The 19,762-nt window shown below is 40.8% G+C and overlaps 1 protein-coding gene across 1 annotated transcript in view; it reads left to right on the top strand.

Annotated features, from left to right (window-relative positions):
• The window catches only part of LOC117535731 (intersectin-1-like), a 60,163-nt gene that overhangs the window by 2,734 nt on the left and 37,667 nt on the right, over positions 1-19,762 (top strand). Inside the window, 11 exon segments of the mRNA XM_034200259.1 lie at positions 151-290; positions 3,592-3,671; positions 4,292-4,332; positions 4,335-4,386; positions 6,997-7,060; positions 10,288-10,445; positions 14,059-14,238; positions 16,914-16,992; positions 17,745-17,845; positions 18,397-18,460; positions 18,549-18,686. Of these exon segments, the coding sequence (XP_034056150.1) occupies positions 151-290; positions 3,592-3,671; positions 4,292-4,332; positions 4,335-4,386; positions 6,997-7,060; positions 10,288-10,445; positions 14,059-14,238; positions 16,914-16,992; positions 17,745-17,845; positions 18,397-18,460; positions 18,549-18,686 (1,097 nt within the window).

Below are 19,762 nucleotides of genomic sequence, written 5' to 3' on the forward strand. Positions count from 1 at the left end.
CTTCAGATCTGCCACAAACGCTCTCTGTGACCGAAGCACGAACACACTGTTGGATATGAAGGATGATTCCTCTCATTGTGACTTTCATCTCGACGTCCTTGTATTCCGTGCTGCAGTAACTAAACTAAAGTTACCTTCACTTTCCGTCAGGTTTCAAAGGGAGCGGGGCAGAATGGATGCCGAGGCGCCGGATTGAAACAGGAAGTGGTGTCGGCTCTGAGGAGGCTGAGGGACGAGCTGCTGGCCAATCAGAGAGAGGGAGTGGTGAGTCACACACATCCTTTACTCCAGTAAGAGTAAAGAGGCTTTGAAATGTACTTCAGTAAAAAGTACCCATAACTAGCAGCTGCTTTAAAGAGTACCTGACCTCCCTTTATATTAATAGAACAATAATGTCATTGTTAGCTAATGAATGTTTCCATGCTGAACAACGGCAACATGACAACGTTTCCATTGGTCCCTCTTCTTTAGAGAAGACCAGGAAATGATGGATACACGGATCGTGTTCAAATCAATAGGCACGCAATGACTCTAAAGAATAATGATCACGCATTCAAACACACATTCAGACTAAAGGAACCAGCTGTTTGGAAAATGGTAGAAGAGCAAGTAGAAAGTACAAGTATTTGAGTTCAACATGTGAGAAGTAGAAAGTACAGGTATTTGAGTTCAACATGTAAGAAGTAGAAAGTACAGGTATTTGAGTTCAACATGTAAGAAGTAGAAAGTACAGGTATTTGTGTTCAACATGTAAGAAGTAGAAAGTACAGGTATTTGTGTTCAACATGTAAGAAGTAGAAAGTACAGGTATTTGTGTTCAACATGTAAGAAGTAGAAAGTACAGGTATTTGAGTTTTCAACATGTAAGAAGTAGAAAGTACAGGTATTTGAGTTCAACATGTAAGAAGTAGAAAGTACAGGTATTTGAGTTCAACATGTAAGAAGTAGAAAGTACAGGTATTTGTGTTCAACATGTAAGAAGTAGAAAGTACAGGTATTTGAGTTCAACATGTAAGAAGTAGAAAGTACAGGTATTTGAGTTCAACATGTAAGAAGTAGAAAGTACAGGTATTTGTGTTCAACATGTAAGAAGTAGAAAGTACAGGTATTTGAGTTCAACATGTAAGAAGTAGAAAGTACAGGTATTTGAGTTCAACATGAGAGAAGTAGAAAGTACAGGTATTTGGGTTCAACATGTAAGAAGTAGAAAGTACAGGTATTTGAGTTCAACATGTAAGAAGTAGAAAGTACAGGTATTTGAGTTCAACATGTAAGAAGTAGAAAGTACAGGTATTTGAGTTCAACATGAGAGAAGTAGAAAGTACAGGTATTTGGGTTCAACGTGTAAGAAGTAGAAAGTACAGGTATTTGGGTTCAACATGTGAGAAGTAGAAAGTACAGGTATTTGTGTTCAACATGTGAGAAGTAGAAAGTACAGGTATTTGGGTTCAACGTGTAAGAAGTAGAAAGTACAGGTATTTGGGTTCAACATGTGAGAAGTAGAAAGTACAGGTATTTGAGTTCAACATGTAAGAAGTAGAAAGTACAGGTATTTGAGTTCAACATGAGAGAAGTAGAAAGTACAGGTATTTGGGTTCAACAGTGTAGAAGTAGAAAGTACAGGTATTTTGAGTTCAACATGATAGAAGTAGAAAGTACAGGTATTTGTGTTCAACATGTGAGAAGTAGAAAGTTACAGGTATTGGGTTCAACATGTGAAGAAGTAGAAAGTACAGGTATTTGTGTTCAACATGTGAGAAGTAGAAAGTACAGGTATTTGAGTTCAACATGTAAGAAGTAGAAAGTACAGGTATTTTGAGTTCAACATGTGTAAGAAGTAGAAAGTACAGGTATTTGGTTCAACATGTAAGAAGTAGAAAGTACAGGTATTTGTGTTCAACATGTGAGAAGTAGGAAAGTTACAGGTATTTGAGTTCAACATGTAGAAGTAGAAAGTACAGGTATTTGAGTTCAACATGTAAGAAGTAGAAAGTACAGGTATTTGTGTTCAACATGTAAGAAGTAGAAAGTACAGGTATTTGTGTTCAACATGTAAGAAGTAGAAAGTACAGGTATTTGTGTTCAACATGTAAGAAGTAGAAAGTACAGGTATTTGGTTCAACATGTAAGAAGTAGAAAGTACAGGTATTTGTGTTCAACATGTAAGAAGTAGAAAGTACAGGTATTTGTGTTCAACATGTAAGAAGTAGAAAGTACAGGTATTTGAGTTCAACATGTAAGAAGTAGAAAGTACAGGTATTTGTGGTTCAACATGTAAGAAGTAGAAAGTACAGGTATTTGAGTTCAACATGTAAGAAGTAGAAAGTACAGGTATTTGAGTTCAACATGTAAGAAGTAGAAAGTACAGGTATTTGAGTTCAACATGTAAGAAGTAGAAAGTACAGGTATTTGGTTCAACATGTAAGAAGTAGAAAGTACAGGTATTTGTGTTCAACATGTAAGAAGTAGAAAGTACAGGTATTTGAGTTCAACATGTAAGAAGTAGAAGTACAGGTATTTGTGTTCAACATGTAAGAAGTAGAAAGTACAGGGTATTTGAGTTCAACATGTAAGAAGTAGAAAGTACAGGTATTTGGGTTCAACATGTAGTCCATTGTAAGAAGTAGAAAGTACAGGTATTTGAGTTCAACATGTAAGAAGTAGAAAGTACAGGTATTTGTGTTCAGAATGTAACAAGTAGAAAGTACAGGTAAAAAAGTCGTCAGAAAAATTTGTAGTGGAGGAAAGTACTGATACCAGAAACATGTACTTAAGTACAGTAACAAAGTATTTGTTCTCCACTACTTCCCACCTCTGGATATAACAGCTATGAAAATAACAATTTCCGAAGTGAATCTGACGTCAGAGCTGTCAATGAGAGACAGACCGTGTGAGATTTGTCAGACTGTAAACAGATTTGTAACTGTTGAAACATATTGCGTACTTGCCTCTCAAACAGAGTTCATCAGTGTTATATAAAGGGAGAACATCAGAATATGTATCAAAATATTCATATTGCTAATAAAAGTTTACGACAAATACAGGCATAATATCCTTTTTATCCACGTATAGCTAGTTGATAAAAGCGGATTTCATATGATTTTCTAGGGCTGCTCGAATTATGGCAAAAATCATAATCACGATTATTTTGGTCAATAATTGATATCACGATTATTAATACGATTATTCATTGACTTTGAAAACATCCATTTATTGAACTTAAAACAAATCATTAATTGAACAGTATGTTTTTAACTGTTGAACGTATAATTCAACTGAAAAACCAACACAAAATCTAATAAATGATATATTTAAATAAATAATATCAAAGTAATAAATACCAATAAACAAGATCAACAAATATTTTGGAGCGCACTTCCACAAGCTACTAAACATATATAAATATTATACATAAATTAGACTAAAAACTAATTAGATCAAATATGTTGTAGTGCACTGTCACAACCTAGCAAAGCTAAATAATACGATTATCTTGTTTTGTAATTGTGGCAGGCCAAAATCGTAATTGCGATTAAAATACGATTAATTGCACAGCCCTATGATTTTCTGTATCTTTCTGTTTGTGATCAGATCCAAGTCACATTATGTAAAGAGCCATCTTCTGAATTGGGAAACGAGCCTGCATGACTCACTTAATGTGTACATTTCCAGTAAACGGTACAGGAAGGAACACAAAGGGAAACGACTGCTCTGACTAATTCAATTTGTGTAGGAAATAAAATGTGAAACGGGGCTATTTGTAGAGGCAAGAAGACTGGCTCATTATCTAGCAAGGCCACTGCTTCATCTCTGTCACTTAGCGATGAGTCTATTCAATTCACATATTAATGCGAAACGTAATAAAGACGGGTTTGTTCGGAGCGTTCTAAGGTCAGACGACGGCCTCTGAGTCCCTCATTAAGAATCTGCTCAGGAACTGAAACTCATGACTAAACATTCCTCTCATACCTCCTGTTATCTTCTGTGTGTGTGTGTGTGTGTGTGTGTGTGTGGGTGTGTGTGTGTGGGGTGTGTGGTGTGTGTGTGTGTGTGTGTGGTGTGGGTGTGGTGGTGTGTGGGTGTGTGTGGTGGTGTGTGTGGGTGTGTGTGTGTGGGTGTGTGTGTGTGTGTGTGGTGTGTGTGTGTGTGTGTGTGTGTGTGTGTGTGTGTGTGTGTGTGTGTGTGTGTGGGTGTGTGTGTGTGTGTGTGTGTGTGTGTGTGTGGGTGTGTGGTGTGTGTGTGTGTGTGTGTGTGTGTGTGTGTGTGTGTGTGTGGTTCTCTTGTGTATTAGGTCCAGATGTGTTTCTGATCTCAGTGGATGAGAGAGCCAAAACATGATCAGCAGTTTTCTCAGCCTCTCTCCCACCGCCGGGGGTTACATCACAGGTGACTCTCTCTCTTTATCTCACACACACACCCTCACACACCCTCACAGTAAGGACAGATGATGACATAAACAAGGGCAAGGTCCTGAGTGCTTCGATGTGTGGTAAGAAAAACACACACCATGAATTAAGGAAACTTAAATTGAGAACATGTTTTACGTCACACACACACACACACACACACACACACACACAGACAGACAGACCCTCACAGTAAGGAGAGATTATGACATGAACAAGGTCACTCAAAGTCCTCTGTGTGGTATTAAAACACACAACATGAATTAAGGGAACAAAAATTGAGAAAAAAATGTACTTCTCTCTCTAACACACACACACACACACACACACACACACACACACACACACACACACACACACACACACACCACACACACCACACACACACACACACACACACACACACACACACACACACACACACACAGTAAGGAGAGATGTCCTCAGTGCTTGGATGTGTGGTATTAAGAACACACACCATGTATTAAGTAAACTTAAATTGATTGAGGACAAAACGTTAAATTACATTTTTTCAGGTCAATTATAAAAACCACAATGAACCTCCTGCAGTTGATTGTTTTTCTATTAGTCATTCGACAAATCCATTATTGTTTTTTAACGGCCCAGTAAGATCGTAAAAGATAATTGGTTTGGTGCTGGTGTTATTTTGGTTCAACGCACATGATTATATATTGAAATGGTTTCTTTGGTCCAATTAGGGGTTTAACATCTTAAAATATACCGTTAGTTAATGTAGAAGAGAAATAACGTTGGACATTTGATGTTGTTTATCAAACATTTCTACTAATTAACAGTAGCGTGGCGTGGGGAAAAATGTAGGGGAAGCCCATTTTTTGGGCGAGGGGGGGGTGGTCAATAACGTAACCAGATGGAGTGATTACAGCGCCCGGTATCATTTTACACACATTTGTATCACACAGATGCAGGACTTGCACACGCCTGTTATCTAACCGAAAGGTCCGCACGCACTCTGCAGCTGAAACTCTCTCCTTATTAATTTAAGCATTTTACTTATTAATGTATGCAGACAATCACACAATCTGTGTGATTTTTGGATTTACCGTGCCTCTCAATTGCCCGTGACAGGTTGACAGGTCGATGAATCCTGAAGTTGCCCAAGGATTGTTCAGGGAGCACGAATCCTTGTCAAAAAGAAGACATGGCCAGCAAAATAGACGCTGAAGTTTAGCGCTTCCAGTTAGCCACTCCGTGCGGACATAATTATCCTCATTGAACGTCCGATTCTCTCCCTTTTTCCTCTGTGTACACACAGCTCGAGTGCGAGCATTGGCCTGTCATCTGATTTAATTTTCAGTTGCTGCTGTAGCGGAAGTTTAGTAAAGTTATGTTTGATTAAGTACGCCAAATCTCCTCCCTCCATAATGCTTCATTTGCTTGATAATTTCTAACGGCGGTGATGACAGTTACAGTATTAAAACTGATGTTGATGTGATTTGATTGGATGGCAGTGTCCAATCAAATCGCCAGCCGCCTCTGAAGGGAAGCAAGAGGCGGCTGGCTTCCCTTGGCATGGCCCTGACCAATCACAGGTTGGCAGGGGCATCACGTGGGCCTCATCTGATTGGTCAATCCCTCAATTTCTTTTCACCAAAGGAAGTCAGATTCTGCTGGCCTCCTCTCGCAACAGAGAGTGCAATCTACTGTTTCACCATAACATCTAGAGGGGCGCTGTTTGTTTCACTCTTTGTAAAATACTCAATGAGAATGGGGGAGAGACGGGCCGGCAGCAACACACAGCAAAGGAGAATGATCGAAACAAAACAAAGTGTTTTTATTTATTTATTTAAATTATAACTACAATCCGAAAAAAACAGGGGAAGCCTGGCTTCCCTTGGCCTCCGGGAGAAAACGCCACTGCTAATTAATAAACTCAAGAAAGATCACAATCACATATACTTAAATTATCGCGTTTATTTTGTTCCATTTAAGACTGAAATAAAATCGAAGATAAATAAATATAATATAATATAAACATAATAAATTAAAGTAAAAGGTCCAATAAAAAATCTGATAAAATACAAATAATAAATATTATGTACCCTAAGTCCTACCCTAAGTCCTACCCTAAGTCCTACCCTAAGTCCTACCCTAACGGTACGTCCACACGGCAGCGTCGCGTTGAAGCTTGCCGGTGGACGTGTCTGGCATGCGACCAACAACCAATCACATGAATCTCCCGCCCCGGACACACAAGCACGCGGTTTGATTGGCTAGAGCTTGTACTGGCATATGATTTGATTGGCTGGCGCTTCCGTCGACGCTTGAAAAGTTGAACTTTTCTCAACTTTCGAAGCGAACGACGGAGGCAAAGCGATGCGACGGAACCACAATGCAGTTCGGCAAAGCGTGACGTCACCACATTCAAAGGGAATGGGAAGCGTCTCCGTTGAAGCAACGCACGCTGCCGTGTGGACGGGCCGTAAGACTTAAAGATAAAATCCAATTTAGATGTTTGGGCTTTAGCTTTCTTCACTTCTAAAGAGGCCTTTCTTCTTCTTCCTCTTTTTTGTCGTCTGATCTCACTTCCTGTTTCTTTTCGTCTCTCAAGGCGACCAAGCCAGGAACTTCTTCCTCCAATCAGGCCTGTCTCCTCCCATCCTGGCCCAAATCTGGTGAGTAACACAACCCGGACATGTTACACACACACACACACCACACACACACACACACACACACACACACACACACACACACACACACACACCACACACACACCACACACACACACACACACACAGCACACACACACACACACACACACCATCTCAGTTAAATCCCTTCATTTACAGAAATCATGATGATGCTTACCTTTAATAAGTCTTAAAGGTCACCTATTTGGCAAAATCCTCTTCTCCATGTCTCTTCTACATCAACATGTGTCCCCTCTTCTTCATGTCTCTTCTACATCAACATGTGTCCCCTCTTCTTCATGTCTCTTCTACATCAACATGTGTCCCCTCTTCTTCATGTCTCTTCTACATCAGCATGTGTCCCCTCTTCTTCATGTCTCTTCTACATCAACATGTGTCCAGCTCTTCTTCATGTCTCTTCTACATCAAACATGTGTCCCCTCTTCTTCATGTCTCTTCTACATCAACATGTGTCCCTCTTCTTCATGTCTCTTCTACATCAACATGTGTCCCCTCTTCTTCATGTCTCTTCTACATCAACATGTGTCCCCTCTTCTTCATGTCTCTTCTACATCAACATGTGGCCCTCTCTTCATGTCTCTTCTACATCAACATGTGTCCCCTTTCCTCCGGTCTCTTCTACATCAACATGTGTCCCCTCTTCTTCATGTCTCTTCTACATCAACATGTGTCCCCTCTTCTTCATGTCTCTTCTACATCAACATGTGTCCCCTCTTCTTCATGTCTCTTCTACATCAACATGTGTCCCCTCTTCTTCATTATCTATACATCAACATGTGTCCCCTCTTCTTCATGCTTCTCCTCATCAACATGTGTCCCCTCTTCTTCATGTCTCTCTACTCAACATGTGTCCCCTCTTCTCCATGTCTCTTCTACATCAACATGTGTCCCCTCTTTCTCCATGTCTCTTCTACGTCAACATGTGTCCCCTCTTCTTCATGTCTCTTCTACATCACATGTGTCCCCTCTTCTCCATGTCTCTTCTACATCAACATGTGTCCCCTCTTCTTCATGTCTCTTCTACATCAACATGTGTCCCCTCTTCTTCATGTCTCTTCTACATCAACATGTGTCCCCTCTTCTCCATGTCTCTTCTACATCAACATGTGTCCCCTCTTCTTCATGTCTCTTCTACATCAACATGTGTCCCCTCTTCTCCATGTCTCTTCTACATCAACATGTGTCCCCTCTTCTTCATGTCTCTTTTACATCAACATGTGTCCCCTCTTCTTCACGTCTCTTCTATATCAACATGTGTCCCCTCTTCTTCACGTCTCTTCTACATCAACATGTGTCCCCTCTTCTCCATATCTCTTCTACATCAACATGTGACCCCTCTTCTCCATGTCTCTTCTACATCAACATGTGTCCCCTCTTCTTCATGTCTCTTCTACATCAACATGTGACCCCTCTTCTTCATGTCTCTTCTACAAACATGTGTCCCCTCTTCTCATGTCTCTTCTACATCAACATGGTCCCCTCTTCTTCATGTCTCTTCTACATCAACATGTGACCCCTCTTCTTCATGTCTCTTCTACATCAACATGTGTCCCCTCTTCTTCATGTCTCTTCTACATCAACATGTGACCCTCTTCTTCATGTCTCTTCTACATCAACATGTGTCCCCTCTTCTTCATGTCTCTTCTACATCAACATGTGACCCCTCTTCTTCATGTCTCTTCTACATCAACACGTGTCCCCGCTCTTTCATGTCTCTTCTACATCAACATGTGTCCCCTCTTCTTCATGTCTCTTCTACATCAACATGTGACCCCTCTTCTTCATGTCTCTTCTACATCAACATGTGTCCCCTCTTTTCATGTCTCTTCTACATCAACATGTGACCCCTCTTCTTCATGTCTCTTCTACATCAACATGTGTCCCCTCTTCTTCATGTCTCTTCTACATCAACATGTGTCCCTCTTCTTCATGTCTCTTCTACATCAACATGTGACCCCTCTTCTTCATGTCTCTTCTACATCAAACATGTGTCCCCTCTTCTTCATGTCTCTTCTACATCAACATGTGATCCCCTCTTCTTCCTGTCTCTTCTACATCAACATGTGTCCCTCTTCTTCATGTCTCTTCTACATCAACATGTGTCCCCTCTTCTTCATGTCTCTTCTACATCAACATGTGTCCCCTCTTCTTCATGTCTCTTCTACATCAACATGTGTCCCTCTTCTTCATGTCTCTTCTACATCAACATGTGTCCCCTCTTGCTTCATAGCAGGTGTCTCTTCTACTACATCAAACATGTGTACCCCTCTTCTTCATGCTTCTCTCTTCTACATCAACATGTGATCCCCTCTTCTTCATGTCTCTTCTACATCAACATTGGTTCCCCCTCTTCTTCATGTCTCTTCTACATCAAACATGTGTCCCCTCTTCTTCATGTCTCTTCTACATCAACATGTGTCCCCTTCTTCTTCAGTCTCTTCTACATCAACATGTGTCCCCTCTTCTTCATGTCTCTTCTACATCAACATGTGTCCCCTCTTCTTCATGTCTCTTCTAATCAACATGTGTCCCCTCTTCTTCATGTCTCTTCTACATCAACATGTGTCCCCTCTTCTTCATGTCTCTTCTACATCAACATGTGTCCCCTCTTCTTCATGTCTCTTCTACATCAACATGTGTCCCCTCTTCTTCATGTCTCTTCTACATCAACAGGTGTCCCCTCTGTGGAAAGACACTCTGAAAGTCTCAGGAACAAAGATTCTCTCTCTTTTTGATCCATTTCTATAAAAACCTGTCTGAAAATGAGCTGATCAGATTTTGGCCACTTTATGATGTCATAACGATGTGTTGTCTTGTGTAACCATTAGCCAATCAGCAACCAAGGTAACCCCCCCCCCCCCCCCCCCCCTTATCACCTGAATCTCCTCCTAGAGCACTATTGAGTTCTTTGTAACCAAATGTCTCTCAGAGGGGCGTGGGGAGGGGCTCCTTATTTTCATCTAAAGTAACAGACAGAGAATCAGCATTTTTTAAACAAGGCTGAAACAGAGGGGATTATGGGTAATGCTGCAATGATCTGTTTGGTGTTTCAGCCAATCAGAGACAGGTTCTGGATATATCTGAGACCTATAATGTATTGATGAAAAACAGTATAATAGAGGACCTTTAAATTCAGACAACTTGGTTTTTTGCATCTTTATTTGAACTTTCCTCTGTGTTTCTTAAAGGGCTCTGGCTGATATGAACAGTGATGGCCGTATGGACATCCACGAGTTCTCCATCGCCATGAAACTCATAAAACTGAAGCTCCAGGGTCACCCTCTCCCCTCCTCTCTTCCTCCCAGTATGATAACACCGCTGGCTCTCCCCCCACAGAGCGGCTTCGGTAAGAAACCAGACAGAAATACCTCAGAGGGCAAAAGTACACACATCCTTTACTCAAGTAGAAGTACAGATACTCGTGTTTAAAAATACTCTGGTGAAAGTAGAAGTACTGACTAAACTTCTTTACTCAAGTCAAAGTAAAGAGGCTTTGAAATGTGCTTCAGTAAAAAGTACCCATAACTAGCAGCTGTTTTAAAGAGTACCTGACCTCCCTTTATATTAATAGAACAATAATGTCATTGTTAGCTAATGAATGTTTCCATGCTGAACAACGGCAACATGACAACGTTTCCATTGGTCCCTCTTCTTTAGAGAAGACCAGGAAATGATGGATACACGGATCGTGTTCAAATCAATAGGCACGCAATGACTCTAAAGAATAATGATCACGCATCAAACACACATTCAGACTAAAGGAACCAGCTGTTTGGGAAATGAGAGAAGTAGAAAGTACAGGTATTTGAGTTCAACATGTGAGAAGTAGAAAGTACAGGTATTAGTGTTCAACATGAGAGAAGTAGAAAGTACAGGTATTTGAGTTCAACATGTAAGAAGTAGAAAGTACAGGTATTTGAGTTCAACATGTAAGAAGTAGAAAGTACAGGTATTTGAGTTCAACATGTGAGAAGTAGAAAGTACAGGTATTTGAGTTCAACATGTAATAAGTAGAAAGTACAGGTATTTGAGTTCAACATGTAAGAAGTAGAAAGTACAGGTATTTGAGTTCAAACATATGAGAAGTAGAAAGTACAGGTATTTGTGTTCAACATGTGAGAAGTAGAAAGTACAGGTATTTGTGTTCAACATGTGAGAAGTAGAAAGTACAGGTATTTGAGTTCAACATGTAAGAAGTAGAAAGTACAGGTATTTGAGTTCAACATGTAAGAAGTAGAAGTACAGGTATTTGTGTTCAACATGTGAGAAGTAGAAAGTACAGGTATTTGAGTTCAACATGTAAGAAGTAGAAAGTACAGGTATTTGTGTTCAACATGTAAGAAGTAGAAAGTACAGGTATTTGAGTTCAACATGTGAGAAGTAGAAAGTACAGGTATTTGAGTTCAACATGTAAGAAGTAGAAAGTACAGGTATTTGTGTTCAAAGTGTAAGAAGTAGAAAGTACAGGTATTTGGGTTCAAAGTGTAAGAAGTAGAAAGTACAGGTATTTGGGTTCAAAGTGTAAGAAGTAGAAAGTACAGGTATTTGAGTTCAACATGTAAGAAGTAGAAAGTACAGGTATTTGAGTTCAACATGTAAGAAGTAGAAAGTACAGGTATTTGAGTTCAACATGTAAGAAGTAGAAAGTACAGGTATTTGTGTTCAACATGTAAGAAGTAGAAAGTACAGGTATTTGGGTTCAAAGTGTAAGAAGTAGAAAGTACAGGTATTTGAGTTCAACATGTAAGAAGTAGAAAGTACAGGTATTTGAGTTCAACATGTAAGAAGTAGAAAGTACAGGTATTTGAGTTCAACATGTAAGAAGTAGAAAGTACAGGTATTTGTGTTCAACATGTAAGAAGTAGAAAGTACAGGTATTTGTGTTCAACATGTGAGAAGTAGAAAGTACAGGTATTTGTGTTCAACATGTGAGAAGTAGAAAGTACAGGTATTTGGGTTCAACATGTAAGAAGTAGAAAGTACAGGTATTTGTGTTCAACATGTGAGAAGTAGAAAGTACAGGTATTTGAGTTCAACATGTAAGAAGTAGAAAGTACAGGTATTTGTGTTCAAAGTGTAAGAAGTAGAAAGTACAGGTATTTGTGTTCAACATGTAAGAAGTAGAAAGTACAGGTATTTGGGTTCAACATGTAAGAAGTAGAAAGTACAGGTATTTGGGTTCAACATGTAAGAAGTAGAAAGTACAGGTATTTGTGTTCAACATGTAAGAAGTAGAAAGTACAGGTATTTGTGTTCAACATGTAAGAAGTAGAAAGTTCAGGTATTTGTGTTCAACATGTAAGAAGTAGAAAGTACAGGTATTAGTGTTCAACATGTAAGAAGTAGAAAGTACAGGTATTTGTGTTCAACATGTAAGAAGTAGAAAGTACAGGTATTAGTGTTCAACATGTAAGAAGTAGAAAGTACAGGTATTTGTGTTCAACATGTAAGAAGTAGAAAGTTCAGGTATTAGTGTTCAACATGTAAGAAGTAGAAAGTACAAGTATTTGAGTTCAACATGTAAGAAGTAGAAAGTTCAGGTATTAGTGTTCAACATGTAAGAAGTAGAAAGTACAGGTATTCCCACCTCTTGTATTTACCTATGTATTTATTTATTTGAGAAGGGAAAATGCACATTAATTAACATGGGCATTTGAGTCCATCATGTAAATATGCCCGATTTAGCTGTAAAGCCTAATTAATCTGCAGTCTTTAGAGAGCATACAAACGCACATAAGCACAGAATGAAACACATGAGAAGAATTATAGCACATAGTCAAAAGACACATGTATTTATTTGTTCAAATTTCATTACCTTACAATCATGACATGTGTTTCCTGCAACACTAAAGGATTACTTTAACTTCTTTCCTTCCTCTTGGTGTTGCACTGCTGAGGAAACACTGCCCACAGTTGCATAATAAAGTCAGTGTTCGAAATGGGGGGGAGCCAGGGGGAGCTTGGCTCCCCTAAAGAGGGGGGAGCTCCCCTGAAGGCCGACTTTGAGATAAATAGGGGGAGCCCAAAAAAATCGTGCATATTTGTGTCACACAGATTAGAAATGTTGAGTTTCTGTAAATAAATAATAGTCATTGTTCATTACAGTTTCTGAATATTTGTTTTATATTTGTGAATATTTCTGCGTGTTGCCATCTGTACGTGGCGGCGCTGCATTCTTTACGCTACTTACGTTGCTATGGTTACGGCGGCGATACCGGCGCGGTATTTGAAATACTCATATTGATATTTTTTTAACTTTGTAATACAAATGATGGCGAAACGAAAACAGCCAAGCCTCGCAGCTTTTGGATTCACAACCAAAGAAGCGAAGGAGTCTAAAAATGACAACGTGAACGGAACAACTTTTAGCGGCGTTAGGGTCGAGAAAAATCCACCGCCAGCCAACAGAGCGTGCGTGTGACGTATTTAGTAGCAGGATGTGCACTGAAAAATAGGCCTCCCCCGAAAGCAAATGAGTAATTCGAACACTGAATAAAGTTATATATATAATGCAAACAGTAGAGTCATGTCGCTCCTCTCCTTCTGTGGCTCTCTAGCACTTAATTTACTTTTATAACATTTTCATTTTTATTTTGACACCTACTGTGTATTAATAATAATAACAATAATCTTTATTTGAATAGCACCTTTCATACAACAAGTGCAGTTCAAGGTGCTTCACATAGACATTTCACAGACAATTGATATCACACAGAATACCAGTAAAAAACAAACTAAAATATCATAAAGTAGACATAAAATATACATTTAGATTAAAGGTACAACGATGAAATTGTGCATTGAAAGGAGGATAGTGCAAATTCAATCAGGTGACAGGTTAAAATGCTTCGGAGTGCATTGAGAAAGTGCATGAGAGAGCTTCTAAAAGGCTACATGGTACAAATGTGTTTTGACCTTCGACCTTATAATCATGCCTGTTTATATGTGTTTCTCTGCAGGCATGCCCCCCCTCTCAGGCGGGCCTCCTCTCTCCTTGCCTCCTCTCCCCTTGCCTCCTCTTCCTGTCGGGGTTTCCCCCCCCCTAGTCTCCTCCGTCCCGCCCCCCCTCCCTCCCCCCATCTCTAACGGAGCCCCTCCCACAGGAATGATGCAGCCAATCCCGGGCTTCCCTCTCCCAGGTAACAACTACACAGGGGAAGGGGCTGCTCTGAAAGGCTGTTGATGCTTCTGTGGGAATTGGGGGTTTTTAAGCTTCTGTTTACACATAATATACATCATTATCTGTTATATGTTTTATGCAGGTTTAAATGTTTTGTTCTCATTGTAGGACTTCATATCATAATCTGGTTTATGCCAAAAAGGGATTTCACGTGAAAGGAATTAGCTTTGTTGTCATCATGTAAACATAGTGAGAGAGAGAATGGGCAAAGGTTCACAGTAAAGGCAAGCATGCTCAGAGATATAGGACTTTTTATAAGCCAGGTAAAGCAGTGTTGAGTTTAAAGTTTTTAATCTATGATAAATTATATTGGAGGGTCTTATCCATCCATCCATCTTCTCCCGCTTATCCGTGGTCGGGTAGCGGGGGTAGCAGTTCCAGGTCTTAAGGATACTTTTTAAAGTCATTTTTAAAGTCATTTTTCCTTATTTTGAACAACATAGTTACAAGACACGCCATACCTTACACAAACTTACATAAACAATTTGAAAAACGGAGGCAAAGACACGACAGGACTTCATTGGAAAAAAAGTAATTTGAAATATATAATAAAAAGAAAAAAATTACATAAAATGAAATTTAAAAAACAATTGTGAAGTAGCAACATTATCCTAGAAAGTGTGCAAAGTCACAGCAGGTTAACAAGTAATAATAATAAATAAACCGTCAGTGTTTGCCATCAAAGCTCCAGCTCTCCTCGTGTCTCCGAGTCCTGACTCTCCATTGCTACAGAAGTTTCGAAGGACATCTGAACTTGTCCTTGATGTGGGGGAAAGTTCTGAAGCAATGGAGAGTCAGGACTCAGAGAGACACGAGGAGAGCTGGAGCTTTGATGGAGTCAGGACTCAGAGAGACACGAGGAGAGCTGGAGCTTTGATGGAGTCAGGACTCAGAGAGACACGAGGAGAGCTGGAGCTTTGATGGAGCCAGGACTCAGAGAGACACGAGGAGAGATGGAGCTCTGATGGAGTCAGGACTCAGAGAGACACGAGGAGAGCTGGAGCTTTGATGGAGTCAGGACTCAGAGAGACACGAGGAGAGATGGAGCTCTGATGGAGTCAGGACTCAGAGAGACACGAGGAGAGCTGGAGCTTTGATGGAGTCAGGACTCAGAGACACGAGGAGAGCTGGAGCTCTGATGGAGTCAGGACTCAGAGAGACATGAGGAGAGCTGGAGCTTTGATGGAGTCAGGACTCAGAGAGACACGAGGAGAGCTGGAGCTTTGATGGAGTCAGGACTCAGAGAGACACGAGGAGAGATGGAGCTTTGATGGAGTCAGGACTCAGAGAGACACGAGGAGAGCTGGAGCTTTGATGGAGTCAGGACTCAGAGAGACACGAGGAGAGCTGGAGCTTTGATGGAGTCAGGACTCAGAGAGACACGAGGAGAGCTGGAGCTTGATGGAGTCAGGACTCAGAGAGACACGAGGAGAGCTGGAGCTTTGATGGAGTCAGGACTCAGAGAGACACGAGGAGAGCTGGAGCTTTGATGGAGTCAGGACTCAGAGAGACACGAGGAGAGCTGGAGCTTTGATGGAGCCAGGACTCAGAGACATGAGGAGAGCTGGAGCTTTGATGGAGTCAGGACTCAGAGAGACACGAGGAGAGCTGGAGCTCTGATGGAGCCAGGACTCAGAGAGACACGAGGAGAGCTGGAGCTTTGATGGAGTCAGGACTCAGAGACATGAGGAGAGCTGGAGCTTTGATGGAGTCAGGACTCAGAGAGACACGAGGAGAGCTGGAGCTTTGATGGAGAGACATGAGGAGAGCTGGAGCTTTGATGGAGTCAGGACTCAGAGAGACACGAGGAGAGCTGGAGCTTTGATGGAGTCAGGACTCAGAGAGACACGAGGAGAGCTGGAGCTTTGATGGCAAACACTGACGGTTTATATGGAGTTACGGCCGGAGAATTCACACGACATGTCACGGGCCACGGTCTGACCACACGGTTGAGATGCCACAATCAATTCTGAAGAACTCTTTCTGAAGCTCGAGGTTTTAACTAGTTCGGAGTGTAATAATCAACATTCTTCATCAGCGAGACTCAAGCAATGGACCCTGAATCTAACGAGAGCTCTCGTCCATAGGAAAGAATGTGCGCCTTCGTCCCTGAACAGTAAACGACCTCATGGCGGCTTGTGCTCGGTCATAGACTGGCAACAACAATGCGCCCAAGCTGCGCCTCCTTAAGAGATAGCAGCAATACCCAAGGCCGTAGACCTATGCCGTGGGAAAGGAGACAGTGAGAGGAGAAAATGAAAACTGTGTCGAAGGTTGAATACCTAAGCAAATGATTCCCCAACACACAGCAGTTTAAGAAGTTCTTTACCTTCCCATGGATTCCCATTGTTATTTCTCAGCCTCAGACACATTAACATTCCCTAAAAGTTGAGTAAACGGATCCCAAACCCTATCAAAGGTTTCATTTTTCCTTTTCAGAATATACGTTTCAATAGAACAACCATTACTCATTTCCCTCAGACATTAACATTGTATTTTTTGTACAGGTTATTAACCCTTTATCAAATGTTCCTCCTCCTGCGATTAGAATATTGCACGAGTCCATTTTATGATTATTTGCTGCCTTCATTTTGACCCCAACCTCACATTTAAACAAAGTGTTCTCTCTTTCAGCGCCTCCTGTCAACAAGTCAGGATCTTTTAATCGTCCCAGCGCCAAACTGCAGAAGGGCCCGTCTGTGGACGTCGCTAGGTAAGACGCATAATGTTACCATACCATGTTATTTATTTGTATATTTATTAAGTATCAACTGATATTTTTTTAGTAACTATTTATATTTAAACATTGTAGCTTTATATATTTTAACATTCTGGTAAAGTGCATATGATGACCCTGATTATTAATGCTACTATCTCTGCTTTATCTCTGTTTTTATGGATGTGTTCTTATTTATGTTATGTATTGCATTGAGAGATGCCAACTGAATTTCGTTGCACTGATGTGTGATGACAATAAAGATATATTCTATTCTATAATCAGAAATATGTGCACTTTTGTGTCTTTATAACAAAAAATTAGAAAATATTTGGTTAGAAAATGGTCACATGGAAAAATGGTCCACGGTTAACCTGATACATGTTGATACAAACCTAAGCTGTGCAACTTAATTCCCTCAGGAAATAAGTAGTATTTCTAATCTGCATCCTGCAATATATGTGTTTGTTTTTCATTGCGTTGCTAGGTTACGCCGCATAATCAGAAAGCTTTTTATCTGATATCAATAAATGAGAAAACATGTTCACATCCTATAATTTAAATCCTGATTCTCCTTGATTTAAACTACTGAATGTGTCTTTTGTCCTCATTACAACATGTTTAAATGAATGGAGGCTGAGCATTGGAACTATTAAAGGAAATAAGGAGTGTTTTGCATCTTACATTATATGTGCTTACTTTTTCATTTTGACCTCACTTCACTGTAACTGTTCTGTTCCTTCTTGCAGTGTTCTGCCTCCCTGTGATTGGGCCGTTCCTCAGTCCTCCAGACTGAAGTACAGACAGCTCTTCAACTCCCATGATAAGATGATGAGCGGACACCTCACAGGTGCACACACACACACACACACACACACACACACACACACACACACACACACACACACACACACACACACACACACACACACCACACACTCACACTCACACACAGTCACACACACACACACACAGTCACACACACATAGTCTCACACACACAGTCATACACAAACACACACACACACACACAGGCATTCACACACACACACACACACACACACACACAGTAACAAAGCCATCCACACATGTACACACAGACACACACAGACACACACACAGACACACACACAGTAACAAAGCCATCCACACAGACACACACACAGACACACACACACACAGACACACACACACCACACACACACACACACACACACACACACACACACACACACACAAGCACACAGACACACACAGGCACACACACACACACAGGCACACACACACACAAGCACACACACACACACACACACACACACACACACACACACACACGTCATCACTTCCTCTAATATTCCTCTCATGTTTCCTGGTTTTAAATGGTGCATGTTCTCTCTCTCAGGTCCTCAGGCTCGCACCATCCTGATGCAGTCCAGTCTTCCTCAGGGCCAGCTGGCCACCATATGGTCAGAACATTACAATCAACCCTTTAATCTTCATCCAATGAAACTTAAAAGACATTATTCCTTAAAGTACTTCCTTTCTATCCTGTAGGAGTCTCTCAGACATCGACCAGGATGGAAAGCTGACGGCTGAGGAGTTCATTCTAGCCATGCACCTCATAGATATGGCCATGTCAGGGTTACCGTTACCGCCTGTGTTACCGCCAGATTACCTCCCCCCCACATTCAGGTAAACACTCTTTAATTAACTGTATGTTGGATATGTGCATAGATTACATTTGTATAGCGCCTTTCAAGAGACCCAAGGCTGCGTTACATGGTGAACAAACAGTAGTAGGACTGTGATGGGTTAGGGGTCAAAGGCCATGGTGGACAGGTGAGTGTCTAATGACGACTTGAAGATGTCACTGCGCATCTCTGCAGGAAGTGCATTCTAACATGTTTTGGTTTTATGTTAAAGGCACAATTAGCAAGAAACTAGTGTCAATATCGAGCGTAAACAGGGGGTCCGCGGGGTCTTAAAAAGTATTAAAAGTTGATAATCAATTCAGCGAAAATGAAGGCTATTAAAAGTATTAAAGGGCATTTTCCAAGGTATTACATTTTGTAGCTTGTTTTCAATAAGTGTATAAATGGTCCAAAGAGGTTGTATTCTACAGTCTGCCTGAATGTAATCATTGCGTAGGTGTGTAGTGTGATTCTGTGTAGTTTATTGATGGCATCCCGTTGGGTTTGACGTCATCTGAACTAGGGCTGCACGATTTCGGGAAAAAATCTAATTGCGATTTTTCTGACAAATATTGCGATTCGATTTGCGATATTTGTTTTTAAGCGACCCAACGGAAGTTTATTGTAAAATGTGGCCATACCTCCGGCTAGGAAGGTCGTATCAACGTGCTCCCGTCTCTAGTACCCCCGCAGCCCGAGCTACGAGTGAAAGAACTAACTTACATGAAACTTCCGTTGGGTTGCTTTAAAGTCAAGCTTTAGTTTAAGATTCTCCCTGTAATAGAAACATGTGATGGAGCATTACTAACCTGACTCAGATGCTTTCACCAAACCATCTAAAGCTCCATTGGAAGCCATTTGGAAAAGTATTTAAAAAGCACTTGGCAGGTGATTGGATCTATCTGTCTATCACCTTCTATCATGGGCCACTTCTGATTGGTTAACAATGGCTGGTACATGTGGAGCACAGCACTTCTGATTGGTGTGGATGACTGACACACAAGAACAAAAACAACGACAACAAAAAAATGTTAAAAAAAAATCGCAGGCTTTGCGATTTGATAATCACATCATATA

The sequence above is a fragment of the Gymnodraco acuticeps genome, unplaced genomic scaffold (assembly GCF_902827175.1).
Source record: "Gymnodraco acuticeps unplaced genomic scaffold, fGymAcu1.1, whole genome shotgun sequence".
NCBI classification, from domain to species: domain Eukaryota; kingdom Metazoa; phylum Chordata; class Actinopteri; order Perciformes; family Bathydraconidae; genus Gymnodraco; species Gymnodraco acuticeps.